We start from the raw sequence: 18,514 nt of genomic DNA, 5'->3' as shown, positions 1-18,514 counted from the left end.
AAGGCAGCATTTGGACATAAAAGTGCTAGAAAGGCAATATAGGCAAGTGGCCAGAAACACCGACTCTGGAGCCAGACTCTCAGTTAAATTCTGGCTCGGTCACTTCCAAACTATGTCACATTGGACAAATTAATTAACCTCTCTGTGCCTTAGGCTCCTCATCTGTAAAATGAGGATAATAATCGTACCCACCTCAGGATTAAAGACTGGCATATTATAAGCGCTAAAAAGATCATTATTAAATAAATTACAAGACCACCATCTATTAAAAAATCAAACTCATTAATTTATAGGTCTACCTTGTAACTCGACATTTTGTTTTTGTTATGGTTGTTTTTCAAAACCCTTAAAATGTTGTAACTCCAACTGACTGAGAGTCACTCTAGTAACTTTAACGAGTTTTAACACAATACTATAGATTTCTAAGAGGACAGTGTTCACACACAGAAACATATATACACACATATACCTACACACACACACACACAAAGAGTTAGAAGAATACTATAAATTTCTAGAGATAAAAGGAAAATGTAAATCTGCTCTAACTTTATCATTTTACAGATCAGGAAACTGAAGATAGGAGAGACAAGTGATTTGCCCAAAGTCAAAGTGACAGTAAGTGACAGAATTGGGGCTAGAATGCAAGTCACTAAGGCCTGTATCTATGAATTATTTAAAAAACATTTTCCCTCACATATTTATAATGTGAAGAAATATCTTTTCTTAGAATGCAGTTTTGCTCTCAGGAAATGTTTTCTTCCCTCATTATGAAAAATCTGAAATTTTATGAGAAGGAAACTATCAAAACTTTAAACTATCAATTATTAAATCCTACCTGAAGAATCAGGGTAACTTTAGATGTCTTTCTTTAGAAGTCATTCTATTCTATAGCTAAAAGTTTGTCCACATCCAAGTAGACCATATATTTTAAATTTTTTCATGGTATTCAATATACAAAAGTAATTTTAAACATTCATTGAGAAAAATTTCCTTCTTTGTCTCTGCAAACTCCATCTCTACTAATCTTTTGAACAGTAGGACATAAAAAATAAGGTAAAAAGGCACAAACAAACAGCAGTTTGAGCCCTAACATTTATTTAGGACTTGCTCTGCACAGTCTGCAGTACATTGCAACAGACCTTGTAGAAAGACAAAACAGAAGGAATAGACTTTATCCCTGCCCAGAGAAAGCATGCAACCTAAAAAAGGAGCTTAAACAAATGCATATGAAAAACACATTATAAAATAAAGACTATTAAATAGAGCACAAGAATAACGAACAGTTGGAAAATTTTCCTGACTCAGATGGACTTGCCCACTATCCTGAGAATTTTGAAGACTTCAAATTATTCATGAGTTATAAGTTCTTTGTGCCCATGGCTATTCTACTTACAAGTCTAGTTACAGAGACTGTTGAACAATCATTTTTCAAACATAAAACAAGTTATATTACAGTATGCAATTGAAAAATCCAAATAACAGGTTGTTGTTTTTTTTCTAATGTTAGCTAGGAATCTGTTACAGAGCCAAGGAACAAATGACTAAATCCCCTAAAACCACACAACAGTAACTCATATTTAACAAGGAGCTTGAGATCAAAAGTTTCTGATCTCAAGAATCCGGCATGCCATATAGAGAATGCATAATAAAATGCATTTACACATGCATAAAAACCACTCTTCTCTATGAGAAGTTCTAGGGTACCAATCATTAAAATACTGTCTATTTTGGCTAAAGTACTTCCTTTTTAAGACACAGAAAAGATTTTTTTCCCTCAAATGTTTTAAAAAGAAACCAGAAACTCTCAAAGCCTATTTATTCTATTCTCTTGGTTTGAAATCTGAAGCTGTACTATAACCTTTCAGACCATTAAGTTATTCTTTACTATTATCAAAGTGTAACCTAATAAAGCACTTAATCTACAATCAGGTAATTAACAAACAAAAAATTTTAATTGTTATTCAATAACTCCAGCAAAAACTGTCCAGCAGATTTGGCAACAAAACATGGTTGGCTTCGGAGGAATAGAGTAATTTTGCTATTTAAATATTCTGCAATCTAAAATGCAGCACCAGAATGTAAAGGAAAAAAAAATCATTGTATTAAATTAGAACACTTCAATTATTGCCCTAGTTCTACTGCTTACCATTTTTGTGTCCTTAGAGAAGCTACTTACCCTCTCTGTGCCTCAATTTTTCCATCTGTAAAACAGGACTAGGAATACTTACTTTATTATATGTAAGGAACTAACAAGATGATATATGTGAAAGGGGTTTGTAAACTATAATGGCCGTATACATTAAAGGTGTCCGTATTTGTATATAAATGAAAGAGAAAATGGATATATAATGTTACTGATGTAATCATTAAGTAAACTCAGGTTAAGTGGATCCTCAGACAACTCTGTTCTATTTTTTACAATATGCTTAAGACCTGGATAAGAGTAAATCTCAAAGTAAGCTAACAATTATTTAGAAAAAGCCCTCTAAAAGAAGGTTTTTCAAAAAGTCTTTAAAAAGTCTTCTAAGATAAGGCTTTTTTTAATGCAAGTATCTTTCCAAACTCATTTAGTCACATTTTTTTTTCCAGCCAGAGAAAGAATCTGGCTAAAAGGCCATGAAAGCAGAGATAAGAAAATGGCCAAACTCCAAGATCCATGTGCACACTCAAGTTGTGAAGTTCCAAAACAACAGGAGCTGTATCCTTTTGAAGTAGACTTTATAAACTAATTTCCTTTGATTTCTAAGGAAATTCCTCTTGCCTCTGAAGATTTTATATAAAGTTATATATACTAAACAAAAATTTCCAAGAAATAAATAATATACATTAAGAAAATATGCCATTCTTCCAAGCATGTATTAGGTATTAATCTAGGCATTAATTTAGAAAATATCATTGCCATTCTGTGAAACTCTTTTATGGCCTTCCATGGGAATAAACCTTTGGCAAACCTTTTGAACCAATAACATCACCAGTCAACCTTTCTGCATTAATTAGCATCTTTCCTATTCTTTGTCCAAAGTTTCAAGTTTCTGGCCCATGCTGCTTGAATCTGTAGAGATACTAGACACCATCCTGTCTCCACAAAAGAAAGCAGTGAGGTCTAACAACAATCCACTCCAAAATGATTCAGCCAAATATTAAAAAACAAGGATGCAAGTACCTCAAATTTCTCCCTATTGACTATTAAACATTTCACAGTCAAACATTTCACCAAGGTGATTTTTTTTAGCTCTAAAGCTTAGATTCAGAAACAAGCGCAAAGCTGATGCATCTCTGGCTAGTACAACCATAAATAAAGAAAAGACAGGTCATCTCTAACTGAACTTTCTGCTGGACTTCAGCACTGTTTGTTACTTCTTAGATCAGTAAAATAGATTTAAATTTCTCCAAGCAAAACATGTAAATATACCCTTTAAATGATTATGGAAAACAATGAACTTCCATCACTGTGACTTCTCTTAGTGAATCATACTTAAAATTGTCCTGTTTAATAAGCACTGAGTGGCTAGCATTGTGCTGAGTGTCAGGAGTGGTAATAAAAAAGCACGTGGCACTTCCTGCCTTTCAGAGGCTTATGATACAGATAAGAAGACAAGCCTTTTAGATCAAACAACTAGGGAACAATACAAGAAAGAACTTTTTTTTAAAGCAGGTGTTGTGTAGCATAATAAACAGTTTATGAAGCTCTAAGGGCCCACCACAATCATTTTCTCAGAAGAGTGGCCCAGGCTGTTCCTTCTGCATAGCTGCTGGCTTACAAAGCAAGAGAATAATTTAATGAAATCAACCCTATTTCCCTGGTCACAAAAGAATGGACCACGGATCATGAGCCAAGGTTATCACAGCAATTCTACCCAACTATATATATAATCAGATCCTCTTTCTGCTTGGGGAGTCTGAATGAGCAATGCGTGAAAAAGACTAAAATGGAATTACTGGAGCTGCTGTTGAATCAGGAATGACAACAAGCCACTATTCCAATTCTCCATGAGGACAAGTGTACGTTGCAAGCTATGAAGCATAAGAGTTGGTTTATTAAATAATGGTATACTAAACAGTCAACAGCTACATCTACTTTTTTAGATATTAAAATATTTTGTTAAACACATGTCCAATTATACAATAAAACCACATGGTTTGCTTATTGGCTCTGTTAAGTCTGGTTTATACTAAGCAAAACCTTGAGGCATGAGAATCCCTATATTTCTTAATTTCTAATGTAATTGCACAGCATCAATTACAGTAACTTCTGTCAATGAAATTAAGAGCCTAAATGAAAGAAAAAGTCTACATCTTTCTACACAAGAAATGATGCCACTTGCCTTTTTGATGAAACTGTTAGAATATTTTATATGGAAAAATGAAAAAAAAACTAAGCATGAGATCATTATGTCTTTCATTTTCATTTTAGCAAGAAAAGAACAATCCAGTATTTAAGAATCAAATTCCTGTCCAATGACACAATTTATAGTCATGATGATAAAATTAACTTCCTTATCCCTACTGTTAAAACAAAATAAAGCAAGAAAGAAAAAGTGAAAAAGGATGCTGTCTCTCTCTCTAACTACTGTTATCTAGTTAAGTTCATGCTTATCCTCACTTTACCTTGATATAAAACACTAAGATATGATAAATCAGTAATTAGGAAATGAAAAACTCAAACAGAATGTGAAAGAGAGTCCTAACAGTTTTCTTAAACATGAGACTGTTTCTTCTACAACATCAAAGGATTGGAGGGAGGGTGATAAATAATTTTCTAGTAGCACTTTTCACAGCAAACTAATGAGAAGTAGCTTTTACAAATGCAAGAAACGCAATGCATTTATTTAAAAAAAGAACACCATTCATCTTCCTTTGTAAAAATACAGTCCCTTTAAGGCTAGGATAATTTTCTTCATAACAAATACTTGTTCTCTTCCCTAGAAAAATGTTACTAGTCATGAGGTCAATCTGTGGCTGGACAATTGCTACTTTTAATATATATTGTACTGTTTTCATCAAATAATAGAGAAATTATCCCAAACCTAAGAAAATGTATTCAGCTATTTCAGTGTTAAAAATATTCTTTTGTGGTAACTTCCATAACATATACTTCAACACATTCATTTTAACATCTATCAAGTCTCTTCTTCATAGTGCTGGATCCCGTCTTAAAAAGTTTACTCCCCCCCGCAATCCCCCGCCAACTTTAAACATGATTGTGTCAACCCAAAGCTTATACTAAGTTCTGGTCAGCCAATACAGTTGGAGCCTTGCTGAAACCCTGTTCTCAGCTGCCCCCTTGCTGCTGAAAATGAACTTGGAGGCTGGCACAGTATAGAAATATACCAACTGTGTCTGAGAGAACAGGCTGAACACAGGAAATTTTTGAGAAAAGGCAGAAATCATGAGATACCATCACTATAGTATTCCAAATCTCCTTAACATATTTGATTAATAACTAAAAACACATGAAATGTTTGGTTTCCCTAATCTTCAAGTGTCAAAGTTCTCTGGTCCAAAATTCTGAGCTGCTAGATATTTATACCTTAGGAAAAGCATTGAGTTAACTGAGAATTTCAGTGACAGTGAGTGGTGACAATAATCAGAGAATGAATCGTTTATTGTTAGCATATGCTTATTTCTATCATACACTCTCTACATTCTTTAAAAAAAAAGACAAAGAAAAAGAAAAACCTAGGATACAAACTACCAAGGAATTCTAATTCATTCATGTGTTACTGGATTAACATACAGCACTGTAACCGAGATATTCATATGGCAACTCTATGCAGAATGTATTTTCATTTTAGAGGAAAAGCAGATGGAATGAAAGTAAGCTATGCATTTTTTTCCCCATTTAGTCTCACATTTGTAACATTCAAAAGTGCTCGTATAAACATTTACTTTTGTATAAGCTAACTGATTATCTTACACATTCTTCACTAACAAGAGTAAATGCTTGATGAAGGACAGAGAAAAGAGGGATAGAAAGTCTCAGGAACATAGCCTAACAAGACATTTTTATGTTTTTACTTCTCCGTTGGTTATAAACAAACAATATGGCTATAGGGATAACAAAGAATAAAAATCAATAAGCAGCTTATATTTTCTAAATATTGCCTGACATCAACTCCACGTTCCTCTTCATAACCCTGAACAGCTCAAAATCAAGCTTGTATTATAGCACTTAGACTGTTCCACTCATACAATTTATTTTATATTGCTTCCTATCTCTCATATCTTTTTATCTTCCACAGCATTCAGCTCAGTGCCTCGTATATAGCAGGTATTCAAAAATATTTCTTTTATTCTTTCAAAGTGAACTTACCCTTCGAAACGACACAACATAAAACGTGTCTCCCCTTCTGCGGATGGCTTCAAAAAAGTCTTGATAACTTCTGGGTGAAGCATAATATACCTGTAGCTCACTCCCTGAGTTCCTGCTGAAGTGAGAAAATGGCAAAGTGTTCTTTAACTAATAAATTTCTATCCTCTCAAAAATGCTTCCCATTCTAAGGTAACATCTGAATTATAAGAATCTCTCTCAACCAAAATATTAGTAGCATTTTGGCAGTAATTTTTATAGTAACATTTTGAAAAGCTCAAGGTCAGGATATTTGTAAGATCCAATTCACTAAAGCCAAAAGTCTCATTTCTGTATCAAGGCTCTAAAATGTACCAGTCAAGTGCATTGCAAAGCATGTAAAAAAAATAGAAGTACCAGAAAATAGATTTCTGCATTGGTTTGCATGATTTTAAAATTTTGGTAACACAAATTAAGTCTGAGGAAAAGTTATTTTTCACCATTCTGTCAAATCTGTGAAGGCGCACTTGTCTATGAGGCTGTGTGAAAGGTGAAAAGCACTTAGGATTTGGAAACAAATAGACCTGGCTCTGAACTCCTGCTCCACCTCTCAACTGGGTATTCTTGGGGAAATCAATCTCTGAGGAACCTCAGTTTCCTCATCAATAAAATGAGGGTAACCACATAAACCTTTCAGGGCTGTTACTGGGGTCAGAGATGTTAGTACCAAGCATGGGTCCTCTTCCATGGGAGTCACTCAACAATTGCTAGCCATAGATATTAAAAGTACCATGTCAGTGCCTTGGTAAAATTATAACTAAAACTATATTACCTCAAAGCACATCTTATCCCCAAAGATATACTCAAATGATATTAATATAGTTCTTAATAATGTTTTCAGGGTCTTTTATTGTTTCGCACAATAGGCCAACACCCAAAAGTTAAGAGTTAAAAACAAATACTTCATTTTTCTGCAAAAAGAAAAATCATATATATTTCTTTCCTATATGTTCTTTTATGTCTTCAATCAAACTTTTATTAACTTAAGAGGAGGGCAAGATTGACCTAAAAGGAAATTATAACTGAGTCATAAGAACTTCCTTTGAGATAATTTCACGTGCTCAAGAGGCCATCTCTGACTATAATATTTTAAATATACAGTCAATTCTTATTCTTTATGGTAGTTATAGTCCTATAAAGTCAGTGCAAACACTGAATTAGCAAACACTGAACCATTCTCCTAAGGGAAATACAGGTTAGGTTCCTGTGAACGCTTAGTTACAGCATCTTTTTTTCCCTGAATTTTTTTTAATTTATTTTTTTATACAGCAGGTTCTTATTAGTCATCAATTTTATACACATCAGTGTATACATGTCAATCCCAATTGCCCAATTCATCACACCCCCACCCCCACCCCCATGCCGCTTTCCCCGCTTTGTGTTCACATGTTTGTTCTCTACATCTGTGTCTCAATTTCTGCCCTGCAAACTGGTTCATCTGTACCATTTTTCTGGCTCCACATATATGCGTTAATATACGATATTTGTTTTTCTCTTTCTGACTTACTTCACACTGTATAACAGTTTCTAGAGCCATCCACGTCTCAACAAATGACCCAATTTCATTCCTTTTTTATGGCTGAGTAATATTCCATTGTATATATGTACCACATCTCCTTTATCCATTCGTCTGTCAATGGGCATTTAGGTTGCTTCCATGACCTGGCTATTGTAAAGAGTGCTGCAATGAAGATTGGGGTGCATGTAGCTTTTTGCATTATGGTTTTCTCTGGGTATATGCCCAGTACTGGGATTGCTGGGTCATATGGTAATTCTATTTTTAGTTTCTTAAGGAACCTCCATACTGTTCTCCATAGTGGCTGTATCAATTTACATTCCCACCAACAGTGCAAGAGGGTTCCCTTTTCTCCACACCCTCTCCAGCATTTCTTGTTTGCAGATTTTTTGATGATGCCCATTCTAACTGGTGTGACGTGATACCTCATTGTAGTTTTGATTTGCATTTCTCTAATAATTAGTGATGTTGAGCAGCTTTTCATGTGCTTCTTGGCCATCTGTATGTCTTCTTTGGAGAAATGTCTATTCAGGTCTTCTGCCCATTTTTGGATTGGGGTGTTTGTTTCTTTAATATTGAGCTGCATGAGCTGTTTATATATTTTGGAGATTAGTCCTTTGTACATTGATTCGTTTGCAAATATTTTCTCCCATTTTGAGGGTTGTCTTTTTGTCTTGTTTATGGTTTCCTTTGCTGTGCAAAAGCTTTTAAGTTTCATTAGGTTCCATTTGTTTATTTTTGTTTTTATTTCCATTACTCTAGGAGGTGGATCAAAAAAGATCTTGCTGTGATTTATGTCAAAGAGTGTTCTTCCTATGTTTTCCTCTAAGAGTTTTATAGTGTCCGGTCTTACATTTAGGTCTCTAATCCATTTGAGTTTATTTTTGTGTATGGTGTTAGGGAGTGTTCTAATTTCATTCTTTTACATGTGGCTGTCCAGTTTTCCCAACACCACTTATTGAAGAGACTGTCTTTTCTCCATTGTATATCCTTGCCACCTTTGTCATAGATTAGTTGATCATAGGTGCGTGGGTTTATCTCTGGGCTTTCTATCCTGTTCCATTGATCTATGTTTCTGTTTTTGTGCCAGTACCATATTGTCTTGATTACCGTAGCTTTGTAGTATAGTCTGAAGTCGGGGAGTCTGATTCCTCCAGCTCCGTATTTTCCCTCAAGACTGCTTTGGCTCTTCGGGGTCTTTCGTGTCTCCATACGAACTTTAAGATTTTTTGTTCTAGTTCTGTAAAAAATGCCATTGGTAATTTGATAGGGATTGCACTGAATCTGTAGATTGCTTTGGGTAGTAGAGTCATTTTCACAATGTTGATTCTTCCAATCCAAGAACATGGTATATCTCTCCATCTGTTTGTATCATCTTTAATTTCTTTTATCAGTGTCTTATAGTTTTCTGCATACAGGTCTTTTCTCTCCCTAGGTAGGTTTATTCCTAGGTATTTTATTCTTTTTGTTGCAATGGTAAATGGGTGTGTCTCCTTAATTTCTGTTTCAGATTTTTCATCATTAGTGTATAAGAATGCAAGAGATTTCTGTGCATTAATTTTGTATCCTGCAACTTTACCAAATTCATTGATTAGCTCTAGTAGTTTTCTGGTGGCATCTTTAGGATTCTCTATGTATAGTATCATGTCATCTGCAAACAGTGACAGTTTTACTTCTTTTCCAATTTGTATTCCTTTTATTTCTTTTTCTTCTCTGATTGCCGTGACTAGGACTTCCAAAACTATGTTGAATAATAGTGGTGAGAGTGGACATCCTTGTCCCGTTCCTGATGTTAGAGGAAATGCTTTAAGTTTTTCACCATTGAGAATGATGTTTGTTGTGGGTTTGTCGTATATGGCCTTTAGTATGTTGAGGTAGGATCCCTCTATGCCCACTTTCTGGAGAGTTTTTATCATAAATCGGTGTTGAATTTTGTCAAAAGCTTTTTCTGCATCTATTGAGATGATCATATGGTTTTTATTCTTCAGTTTGTTAATATGGTGTATCACATTGATTGATTTCCGTATATTGAAGAATCCTTGCATCCCTGTGAGAAATCCCACTTGATCGTGGTGTATGGTCCTTTTAATGTGTTGTTGGATTGTTAGCTAGTATTTTGTTGAGGATCTTTGCATCTATATTCATCAGTGATATTGGTCTGTAATTTTCTTTTTTTGTAGTATCTTTGTCTGGTTTTGGTATCAGGGTGATGGTGGCCTCATAGAATGAGTTTGGGAGTGTTCCTTCCTCTGCAATTTTTTGGAAGAGTTTGAGAAGGATGGGTGTTAGCTCTTCTCTAAATGTTTGATAGAATTCACCTGTGAAGCCATCTGGGCCTGGACTTTTGTTTGTTGGAAGATTTTTAATCACAGTTTCAATTTCATTACTTGTGATTGGTCTGTTCATATTTTCTATTTCTTCCTGGTTCAGTCTTGGGAGGTTATACCTTTCTCAGAATTTGTCCATTTCTTCCAGGTTGTCCATTTTATTGGCATAGAGTTGCTTGTAGTAGTCTCTTAGGATGCTTTGTATTTCTGCGGTGTCTGTTGTAACTTCTCCTTTTTCATTTCTAATTTTATTGATTTGAGTCCTCTCCCTCTTTTTCTTGATGAGTCTGGCTAATGGTTTATCAATTTTGTTTATCTTCTCAAAGAACCAGCTTTTAGTTTTATTGATCTTTGCTATTGTTTTCTTTGTTTCTATTTCATTTATTTCTGCTCTGATCTTTCTTTCTTTCCTCCTGCTAACTTTGGGTTTTGTTTGTTCTTCTTTCTCTAGTTCCTTTAGGTGTAAGGTTAGATTGTTTACTTGAGATTTTTCTTGTTTCTTGGGGTAGGCTTGTATAGCTATAAACTTCCCTCTTAGAACTGCTTTTGCTTCATCCCATAGGTTTTGGATCGTCGTGTTTTCATTGTCATTTGTCTCTAGGTATTTTTTGATTTCCTCTTTGATTTCTTCAGTGATCTCTTGGTTATTTAGTAACATATTGTTTAGCCTCCATGTGTTTGTGCTTTTTACGTTTTTTTCCCTGTAATTCATTTCTAATCTCATAGTGTTGTGGTCAGAAAAGATGCTTGATATGATTTCAATTTTCTTAAATTTACTGATGCTTGATTTGTGACGCAAGACGTGATCTATCTTGAAGAATGTTCCGTGCGCACTTGAGAAGAAAGTGTAACCTGCTGTTTTTGCATGAAATGTCCTATAAATATCAATTAAGTCTATCTGGTCTATTGTGTCATTTAAAGCTTCTGTTTCCTTATTTATTTTCATTTTGGATGATCTGTCCATTGGTGTAAGTGAGGTGTTAAAGTCCCCCACTATTTGTGTGTTGCTGTTGATTTCCTCTTTTATAGCTGTTAGCAGTTGCCTTATGTACTGAGGTGCTCCTATGTTGGGTGCATATATATTTATAATTTTGTTATATCTTCTTCTTGGATTGATCCCTTGATCATTATGTAGTGTCCTTCCTTGTCTCTTGTAACATTCTTTATTTTAAAGTCTATTTTATCTGATATGAGTATTGCTACTCCAGCTTTCTTTTGATTTCCATTTGCATGGAGTATCTTTTTCCATCCCCTCACTTTCAGTCTGTATGTTTCCCTAGGTCTGAAGTGGGTCTCTTGTAGACAGCACATATATGGGTGTTGTTTTTGTATCCATTCAGCAAGGCTGTGTCTTTTGGTTGGAGCATTTAATCCATTCACGTTTAAGGTAATTATCGATATGTATGTTCCTATGACCATTGGGGTTTGCCTTTGTAGGTCCTTTTCTTCTCTTGTTTCCCACTTAGAGAAATTCCTTTAGCATTTGTTGTAGAGCTGGTTTGGTGGTGCTGAATTCTCTTAGCTTTTGCTTGTCTGTAAAGCTGTTGATTTCTCCATCGAGTCTGAATGAGATCCTTGCTGGGTAGAGTAATCTTGGTTGTAGGTTCTTCCCTTTCATCACTTTAAGTATATCATGCCACTCCCTTCTGGCCTGTAGAGTTTCTGCTGAGAAATCAGCTGTTAACCTTATGGGAGTTCCCTTGTATGTTATTTGTCATTTTTCCCTTGCTGTTTTCAATAATTTTTCTTCGTCTTTAATTTTTGCCAATTTGATTACTGTGTGTCTCAGCATGTTTCTCCTTAGGTTTATCCTGTATGGGACTCGCTACGCTTCCTGGACTTGGGTGGCTATTTCCTTTCCCATGTTAGGGAAGTTTTCGACTACAATCTCTTCAAATATTTTCTCGGGTCCTTTCTCTCTCTCTTCTCCTTCTGGGACCCCTATAATGCGAATGTTGTTGCGTTTAATGTTATCCCAGAGTTCTCTTAGGCTGTCTTCATTCTTTTTCATCCTTTTTTCTTTATTCTGTTCCGCAGCAGTGAATTCCACCATTATGTCTTCCAGGTCACTTATCTGTTCTTCTGCCTCAGTTATTCTGCTATTGATTCCTTCTAGTGTAGTTTTCATTTCAGTTATTGTATTTTTCATCCCTGTTTATTTGTTCTTTAATTCTTCTAGGTCTTTGTTAAACACTTCTTTCATCTTCTCGATCTTTGCCTCCATTCCTTTTCTGAGGTCCTGGATCATCTTCACTATCATTATTCTGAGTTCTTTTTCTGGACGGTTGCCTATCTCCACTTCATTTAGTTGTTTTTCTGGGGTTTTACCTTGTTCCTTCATCTGGTACATAGCCCTTTCTCTGCCTTTTCATCTTGTCTATCTGTCTATGAATGTGGCTTTTGTTCCACAGGCTGCAGGATTGTAGTTCTTCTTGCTTCTGCTGTCTGCCCTCTGGTGGATGAGGCTATCTCAGTTACAGCATTTTTATCAACTGATCAATATTGAATCTTTTTTATGTGTTTCTATTTAAAGACACTTTCTTTAACAAATGCTGTTCACTCATTAACACTGAACTCAGAGTCAATAGCACTATAACTCATGCGTGAATGAAGCTTACCTAACATGTGTATTTTCTCCACATGGCACAATACAGCTTTCTCAAGCTTATGAACACTAGGCAGCACTTCAGTACTATGCTTGGGGGCCATTTTAAAGGAAGAATTCACAAGCAAAAATCATAAAATGTGAAAAATATGGCACTAAATAGACCTCAAAAAGGACAACTGTTTACAGTATGAGAGCTGAAACAGGAAGGCAAAGTATTGCTTTGTTAAACTTTTGGGAATGCAAATGACCATGAAAGCACTTTCAGTATTGATTTTGGGGGTACAAATAAATTTTTGCAAGTATGTGGATTCATAAATACAGAATACATGAATAAGCAAGGTCAACTATAATTCACTTTAAAACATTTTTTAAAGACTATTTTTTATATAGCAGTTTCAGGTTCACAGCAAATTTAAGAGGAAGGTACAGAGATTAAAAACATTTTTAACTAATGAAGAAATAATATACATATATTTTTAAATATACATATAGTAAGTGAATGAAATATTCTGGTTACAGAGAACTGTTAGTTTCTACATATATCTGAATTATCTATTTCTACAAGATAATGATGAGAACAAGTTTAAGATGGAAGAGAAGTGTGTATTTCAACTTTACTGAAATCCTAGGTATTTAAAATTCCTGGGACCTCCCTGGTGGTCCAGTGGTTAAGACTCCACGCTCCCAATGCAGGGGGCCCGGGTTCGATCCCTGGTCAGGGAACTACATCCCACATGCCACAACTAAGAGCCCACATGCCGCAACTAAAGATGCCACACACGGCAACGAAGATCCCAGATGCCACAACTAAGACCCGGAGCAGCCAAATAAATAAATAAATAAATAAATAATAAAATTCCTTAGCCAAGAGCTTCCACACTTTCTTACCTGATACTAGTCGTTTCTGTGTATTGGACAGCCATGAGCTGAGAATTTGAGCCCTGTTCCAGAGCACCCTGAAAGAAAAAAAATGGTTAGATGTCATATAATGAAATTATATGAAAAGCTTCCTATATTGACTCATTCTACATTTACTAAACTTCATTAAAGCATCCATAAACTTTTTTTGGTTTTTTTTTTTTGGCTGCTTTGGGTCTTCGTTGCTGCACGCAGGCTTTCTCTAGTTGCAGCAAGCAGGGGCTACTCTTCGTTGCGGTGCATGGGCTTCTCATTGCGGTGGCTTCTCTTGTTGTGGAGCACAGGCTCTAGGCACACAGGCTTCAGTAGTTATGGTGCACAAGCTCACTAGTTGTGGCGCACGGGCTTAGTTGCTCCACGGCATGTGGGATCGTCCCAGAGCAGGGATCGAACCCATGTCCCCTGCATTGGCAGGCAGATTCTTAACCACTGTGCCACAAGGGAAGTCCCCATAAAGTTTTTTTCATGAATATACTGACATATTAAGTTCACATAACTAAACACCAATATAGAAATTAGAACTCTTTTGGTCACATTCTGGGCTGAGAGATGTGTCTTACAGACAGTAAGACATTTAAGGCACTTCCCACAAAGATTAAAGAAATAGCCCAAAAACTTAGTCCAAGTATCACAAGTTTTATGACCAAGTCATACAAGTTATTACTGAACATATAACAACTTACATTTGTCTAAAATAATTATTTTCCCAATGAAAATTTCCTGAAGTATGAAAGGTCCATAATGAAACTAGATCCCATTGTTTACTGAGTTAAACACAAAGATCTTCATGCTTAAATACACGTGTGGACTAATCCATCATTAAAGAGATCTCATCAATGATTCTTGGCCAGAGAACAGTCCAATCTGGAACCATTAGTGGTCCACACAGACGACACTGGAAACCTGTCTTCCACATAGCACCTGCTTTGCACTATGCCTTCTTATATACCCCAGCAGCTTTGTAAGCTGATCTTCAAAAGTTTTATAAGAGCATCAGAGTTCAAGAGCACATTACCAATTATTATGTTAGGAAGTGACCTTACTATTACCCTGTCAAACAGTGACTTGAATAACTGTTTAATCATAAGATTACTAGCATTTGTTCATAACTATATCCATCCATCCTTCCTTCAGCAATCAAACTTTCATAGAGTGCCTACTACATGTACTGGTGCTACAAAATTTAACATTTGACTTTCACCCTCTAGAAGCTTGCAGTTTAACTGGGAAGACAGATATGTGGAAATGATATAATGTGATGCTAAAGTAGAAGAATATACAAAGGGTTAAGGGAAGAGAAGAGGGAACAATTTTGTTTGGTGGTAGATGGAACCAATATGCAGGGATGAATAGAGGGCTTCCAATTTCTGGCTCTGTAACAAGTCAAGGGTCTAATTTTATGAAAATCTAATGTCGGTCTTACATATAGTAAGTTTAAAAATGTGTTAAACAAAAATAAAAAGAGCACAGATAAAATGAAAAGAAAAACAAATACATTTAAATAATAAAATACTGTATTTATTGATATGCTTATCAGCTAAGTAGTAAATCAAGCCAAAGTTAAACTACAGCTAGTGGATAAATATAAAATTTAAAATAAACAGATTAAATAGCTGGTGAATTTTAAATGATTTTGCTACTCTGGCACACATGAAATTAGCAGAGAAGTCTGAAAGAAGCCAGACTTCTTTCTCTAGGCTCAGAAATGAGTGGGTAGGCTTTAAGGAAAGCTGAGTTACAGAGACATCAGGCAAACAGCAACTGAATATGCCATTTACCTATCCAAGATTTACACCAATAAACAAAGGGACTTCTGAAAACTTGGCCATGAACTTCAGCATTTTTAGCTATGTGGATTTAGCAAAAGGTCACAATCAGCAAAAAAAAGTGAGACAGACATTTACATAGAAATGAGAAAGATGTTAAAATCTCCAATTATGTTGCAGATTTATCTGTTTTTCCTTTAGTTCTGTCACTTTTTTGCATTATGTTTTTGAAACTTTGTTACTTGGAGCCTATACATTTAGAATTGTTATGACTTCTTAATTTGTCAAAATATAAGGCAAAAAACTCATTTAGGCCAGTAATTTTAATCTAATTTTTCATAAAGCCCATTTTACCAGCTGTGTGGAATTCTCTACTGGCAATTATCTCTTCCTGCCTCCTTTTTGCTCTTCCCCTGTATAACAAGGGATGAAAGCCTGAAAACTATATTACCCAAACTTTTTTGCTACCAGGGTCTAGACATAATTTAGGTTCTACAAATAATATATACTTGCACCAGATTTGGAAAGCAGAAGGGAAACAGAGTCCATTTTTCCTCCAGCCATGGAGGCAGCTAACGTGTAGGCTTTGGCAGATTGGACACTGTATTCCAACGTCAGTAAACAGCTTTGGGACTCTGAGGTAACTGTGACATTAGTAATGAAGTACTAACAACCAATAAAGATGCCATAATAGGTGAACAAAAAGTGCCGGAGAGGCCCAGAGAAACACATACTGGATAATAATGGAATCTCAAATGTCAGAGCTTAAGCTCATTTAGACTAACCCTCATTATTTTATAGTTGAAAACAGTCCCTTAATGGTTAAAAAAAGTCCATGTTTCTCAACATACTTTTAATGTACTTAGGAACCTATCATGTGCTGCTTCCACTTAGTCTCCAAATAATCAAATAGCTAAGGAATTTCCATTAGTAGATAAACAGGTAAACCTGGTGAAAGATATCCCATCCCAAAATAAAACCTCTTCCTTGATTCTTACAGCTACTCCATTTCTCTGTTTCCATTAATGGGGATCATCCTGAAACAATTTTCTCTATTTCCTCATTTTATTTTTACTTCCTGAACCCACATCACTCAGACTTTTGTCATCACCACTCCAATGAGATGACCTTCATCAAAGTCACTAACAAGTTCTAATAATCAAATCCAATGGTAATTTCCCAGTCCTCATCTTAATCAACATCTCTTAACCTTTGTAACAGTAAATCACATCCTCTTCCTTAAAAACTTTCTTTGCTTGGGTTTTTGGATACAACTATCCTACATTTTTTCCTATTCTACTGGCCAGCCACTCCTCTTCCTTCTCAAGTGCTGATTTTTCCTTGTCTTTCAGCCTCTAATGTTGAAGTTGTTCCAGGGTTCAGTTCCTTACCTCTTTTCTCTTCTTTTTACCTTCTCTCTAGGTGATATCATCCCAAATTAAACTACCAGTCTCAACCTCTCCCCTATACTCCAGACCTGGATATCTGAGTGCCCACCTGACTTCTCCACTTGAATTTCTAGTAGCCATCTCAAACTTAATATATCTAAAACTCTTTTTTCTTGCCTCCAACTCCTCCTTCCCTACTCTCAGTCTCAGTAAATGGCATCATCATTCATCCAGTAGCTATAGCATAGGAATTATCACTGTTTCCTTTTTATTTTACAACAGCAATTTCTATAGTCTATACTTTCAAAATATATTTGGCATTCAAGTACTTTCCTCCACCTTCAAATCTACCGCTCTAGTAAGGGCCGCAATAATCTCTCACCTAGACTACTGAAATGGCTTAACTGGTCTCCCCTACATCCACTCATGTTCCCTGCTGTGGTCTACTCTGGGTAGCAGTTAGAGCAATCTTTTAAAAATATAAATCAGATCAAGTCACAGCCTTGCTCAAACCTCTCAATGCTGTCCTCTCACACCTAGGATGAAAACCAAAGTTCTCACCATTGCATGTGAGATTTGATATGATTTAGCCTCCTCTGTCTTTCTGACATCATCTTTGGCTACTCTCCCTTAGTCACTGTAATCCAGCCTTACTCAACTTCTTGATGTTCCTCAAATATGCAAACTGTTTCCTCCTGAGGGTCTCTATACTTTCTATTCCCTTGGTCTAGAAGCTGTTTCTCCAGATTTTCTCCTAGACCTTTACATTTTCTACTTCATTTTCTGCCTATGGCAAAAGCTATGCTCTCACCGAACCCCTTCTTCATCCCAAGCACATAGGAAGACTACATTTGCCTAACCTTCTGCAAGGGAGGCTGGGAAAACTGACAGAGTTTTAGTCAACTGAACATTGACTAAAGTCCAGGCCTGATCCCTAAAACATGCTGCATAATCTTCCAAACTTTCTTCCCCAACACCCAAAGCTAAAAGCAAAGGATTTCAAGTTGCTGGGCTACAATGTGGAAGAACCTGGATTCCTCAGTCACTGCTTGGAGGAAAGCCATTCTAGAGAGCTACCTCAAACTCTGGGTGAGAAACAAATTTTTATTCCATTAAACTACTGAGATTTTGAGGCTAAATGTTATAACAGCTGGTAATAATTACCTTGACAATACCTTACTCATGTGGCATCTCTTTAGAGAACGATTCTCTAACCACCCAATCTAAAATAGCCACTCACCTCTCAATTCGAACTCTAACTTCCAACCCTGCTTTTTCTTTAGAGAACTTCTAATTTTTAGTATATTTATTTACTTGTTTATTTATCTTTTACTTTAATTTTTTCCCTCATGATGAGAACTTTAAAGAACTTTAAAGTCTTAGCAACTTTCAAATATACACTACAGTATTATTAACTATGGTTATCATGCAGTAAACTACATCCTCATGACTTCTTTATTTCATAACTGGAAGTCTGTACCCTCCACCCACCACCTCTGGCAACCACAATCTGTTCTCTGTATCCATGAGTTTGTTGTTTTTTTTTTAAGATTCCACATGTAAATGAGATCATATGGTATTTGTCTTTTTTTGTATGACTTATTTCACTTTACTTGTTTATTGTTTATCTTTCCCATTA

At 35.6% G+C, this 18,514-nt stretch overlaps 1 protein-coding gene across 2 annotated transcripts in view; it reads right to left on the bottom strand.

The window, feature by feature from the left end:
- Window positions 1–18,514, bottom strand: part of ATF6 (activating transcription factor 6) — a 224,106-nt gene that overhangs the window by 121,414 nt on the left and 84,178 nt on the right. For both annotated transcript variants that reach the window (XM_036844324.1, XM_036844316.1), the window contains 2 exons: window positions 13,692–13,759; window positions 6,317–6,431 (listed from right to left, as the gene is read on the bottom strand). In XM_036844324.1, the coding sequence (XP_036700219.1) occupies window positions 6,317–6,431; window positions 13,692–13,759 (183 nt within the window). The remainder of the gene's footprint in view (window positions 1–6,316; window positions 6,432–13,691; window positions 13,760–18,514) is intronic.

This window comes from Balaenoptera musculus, chromosome 1, assembly GCF_009873245.2.
Source record: "Balaenoptera musculus isolate JJ_BM4_2016_0621 chromosome 1, mBalMus1.pri.v3, whole genome shotgun sequence".
Classification (NCBI taxonomy): domain Eukaryota; kingdom Metazoa; phylum Chordata; class Mammalia; order Artiodactyla; family Balaenopteridae; genus Balaenoptera; species Balaenoptera musculus.
Note: the sequence above shows the minus strand (reverse complement) of the source record. Positions and strands in the feature narration are given on the sequence as shown.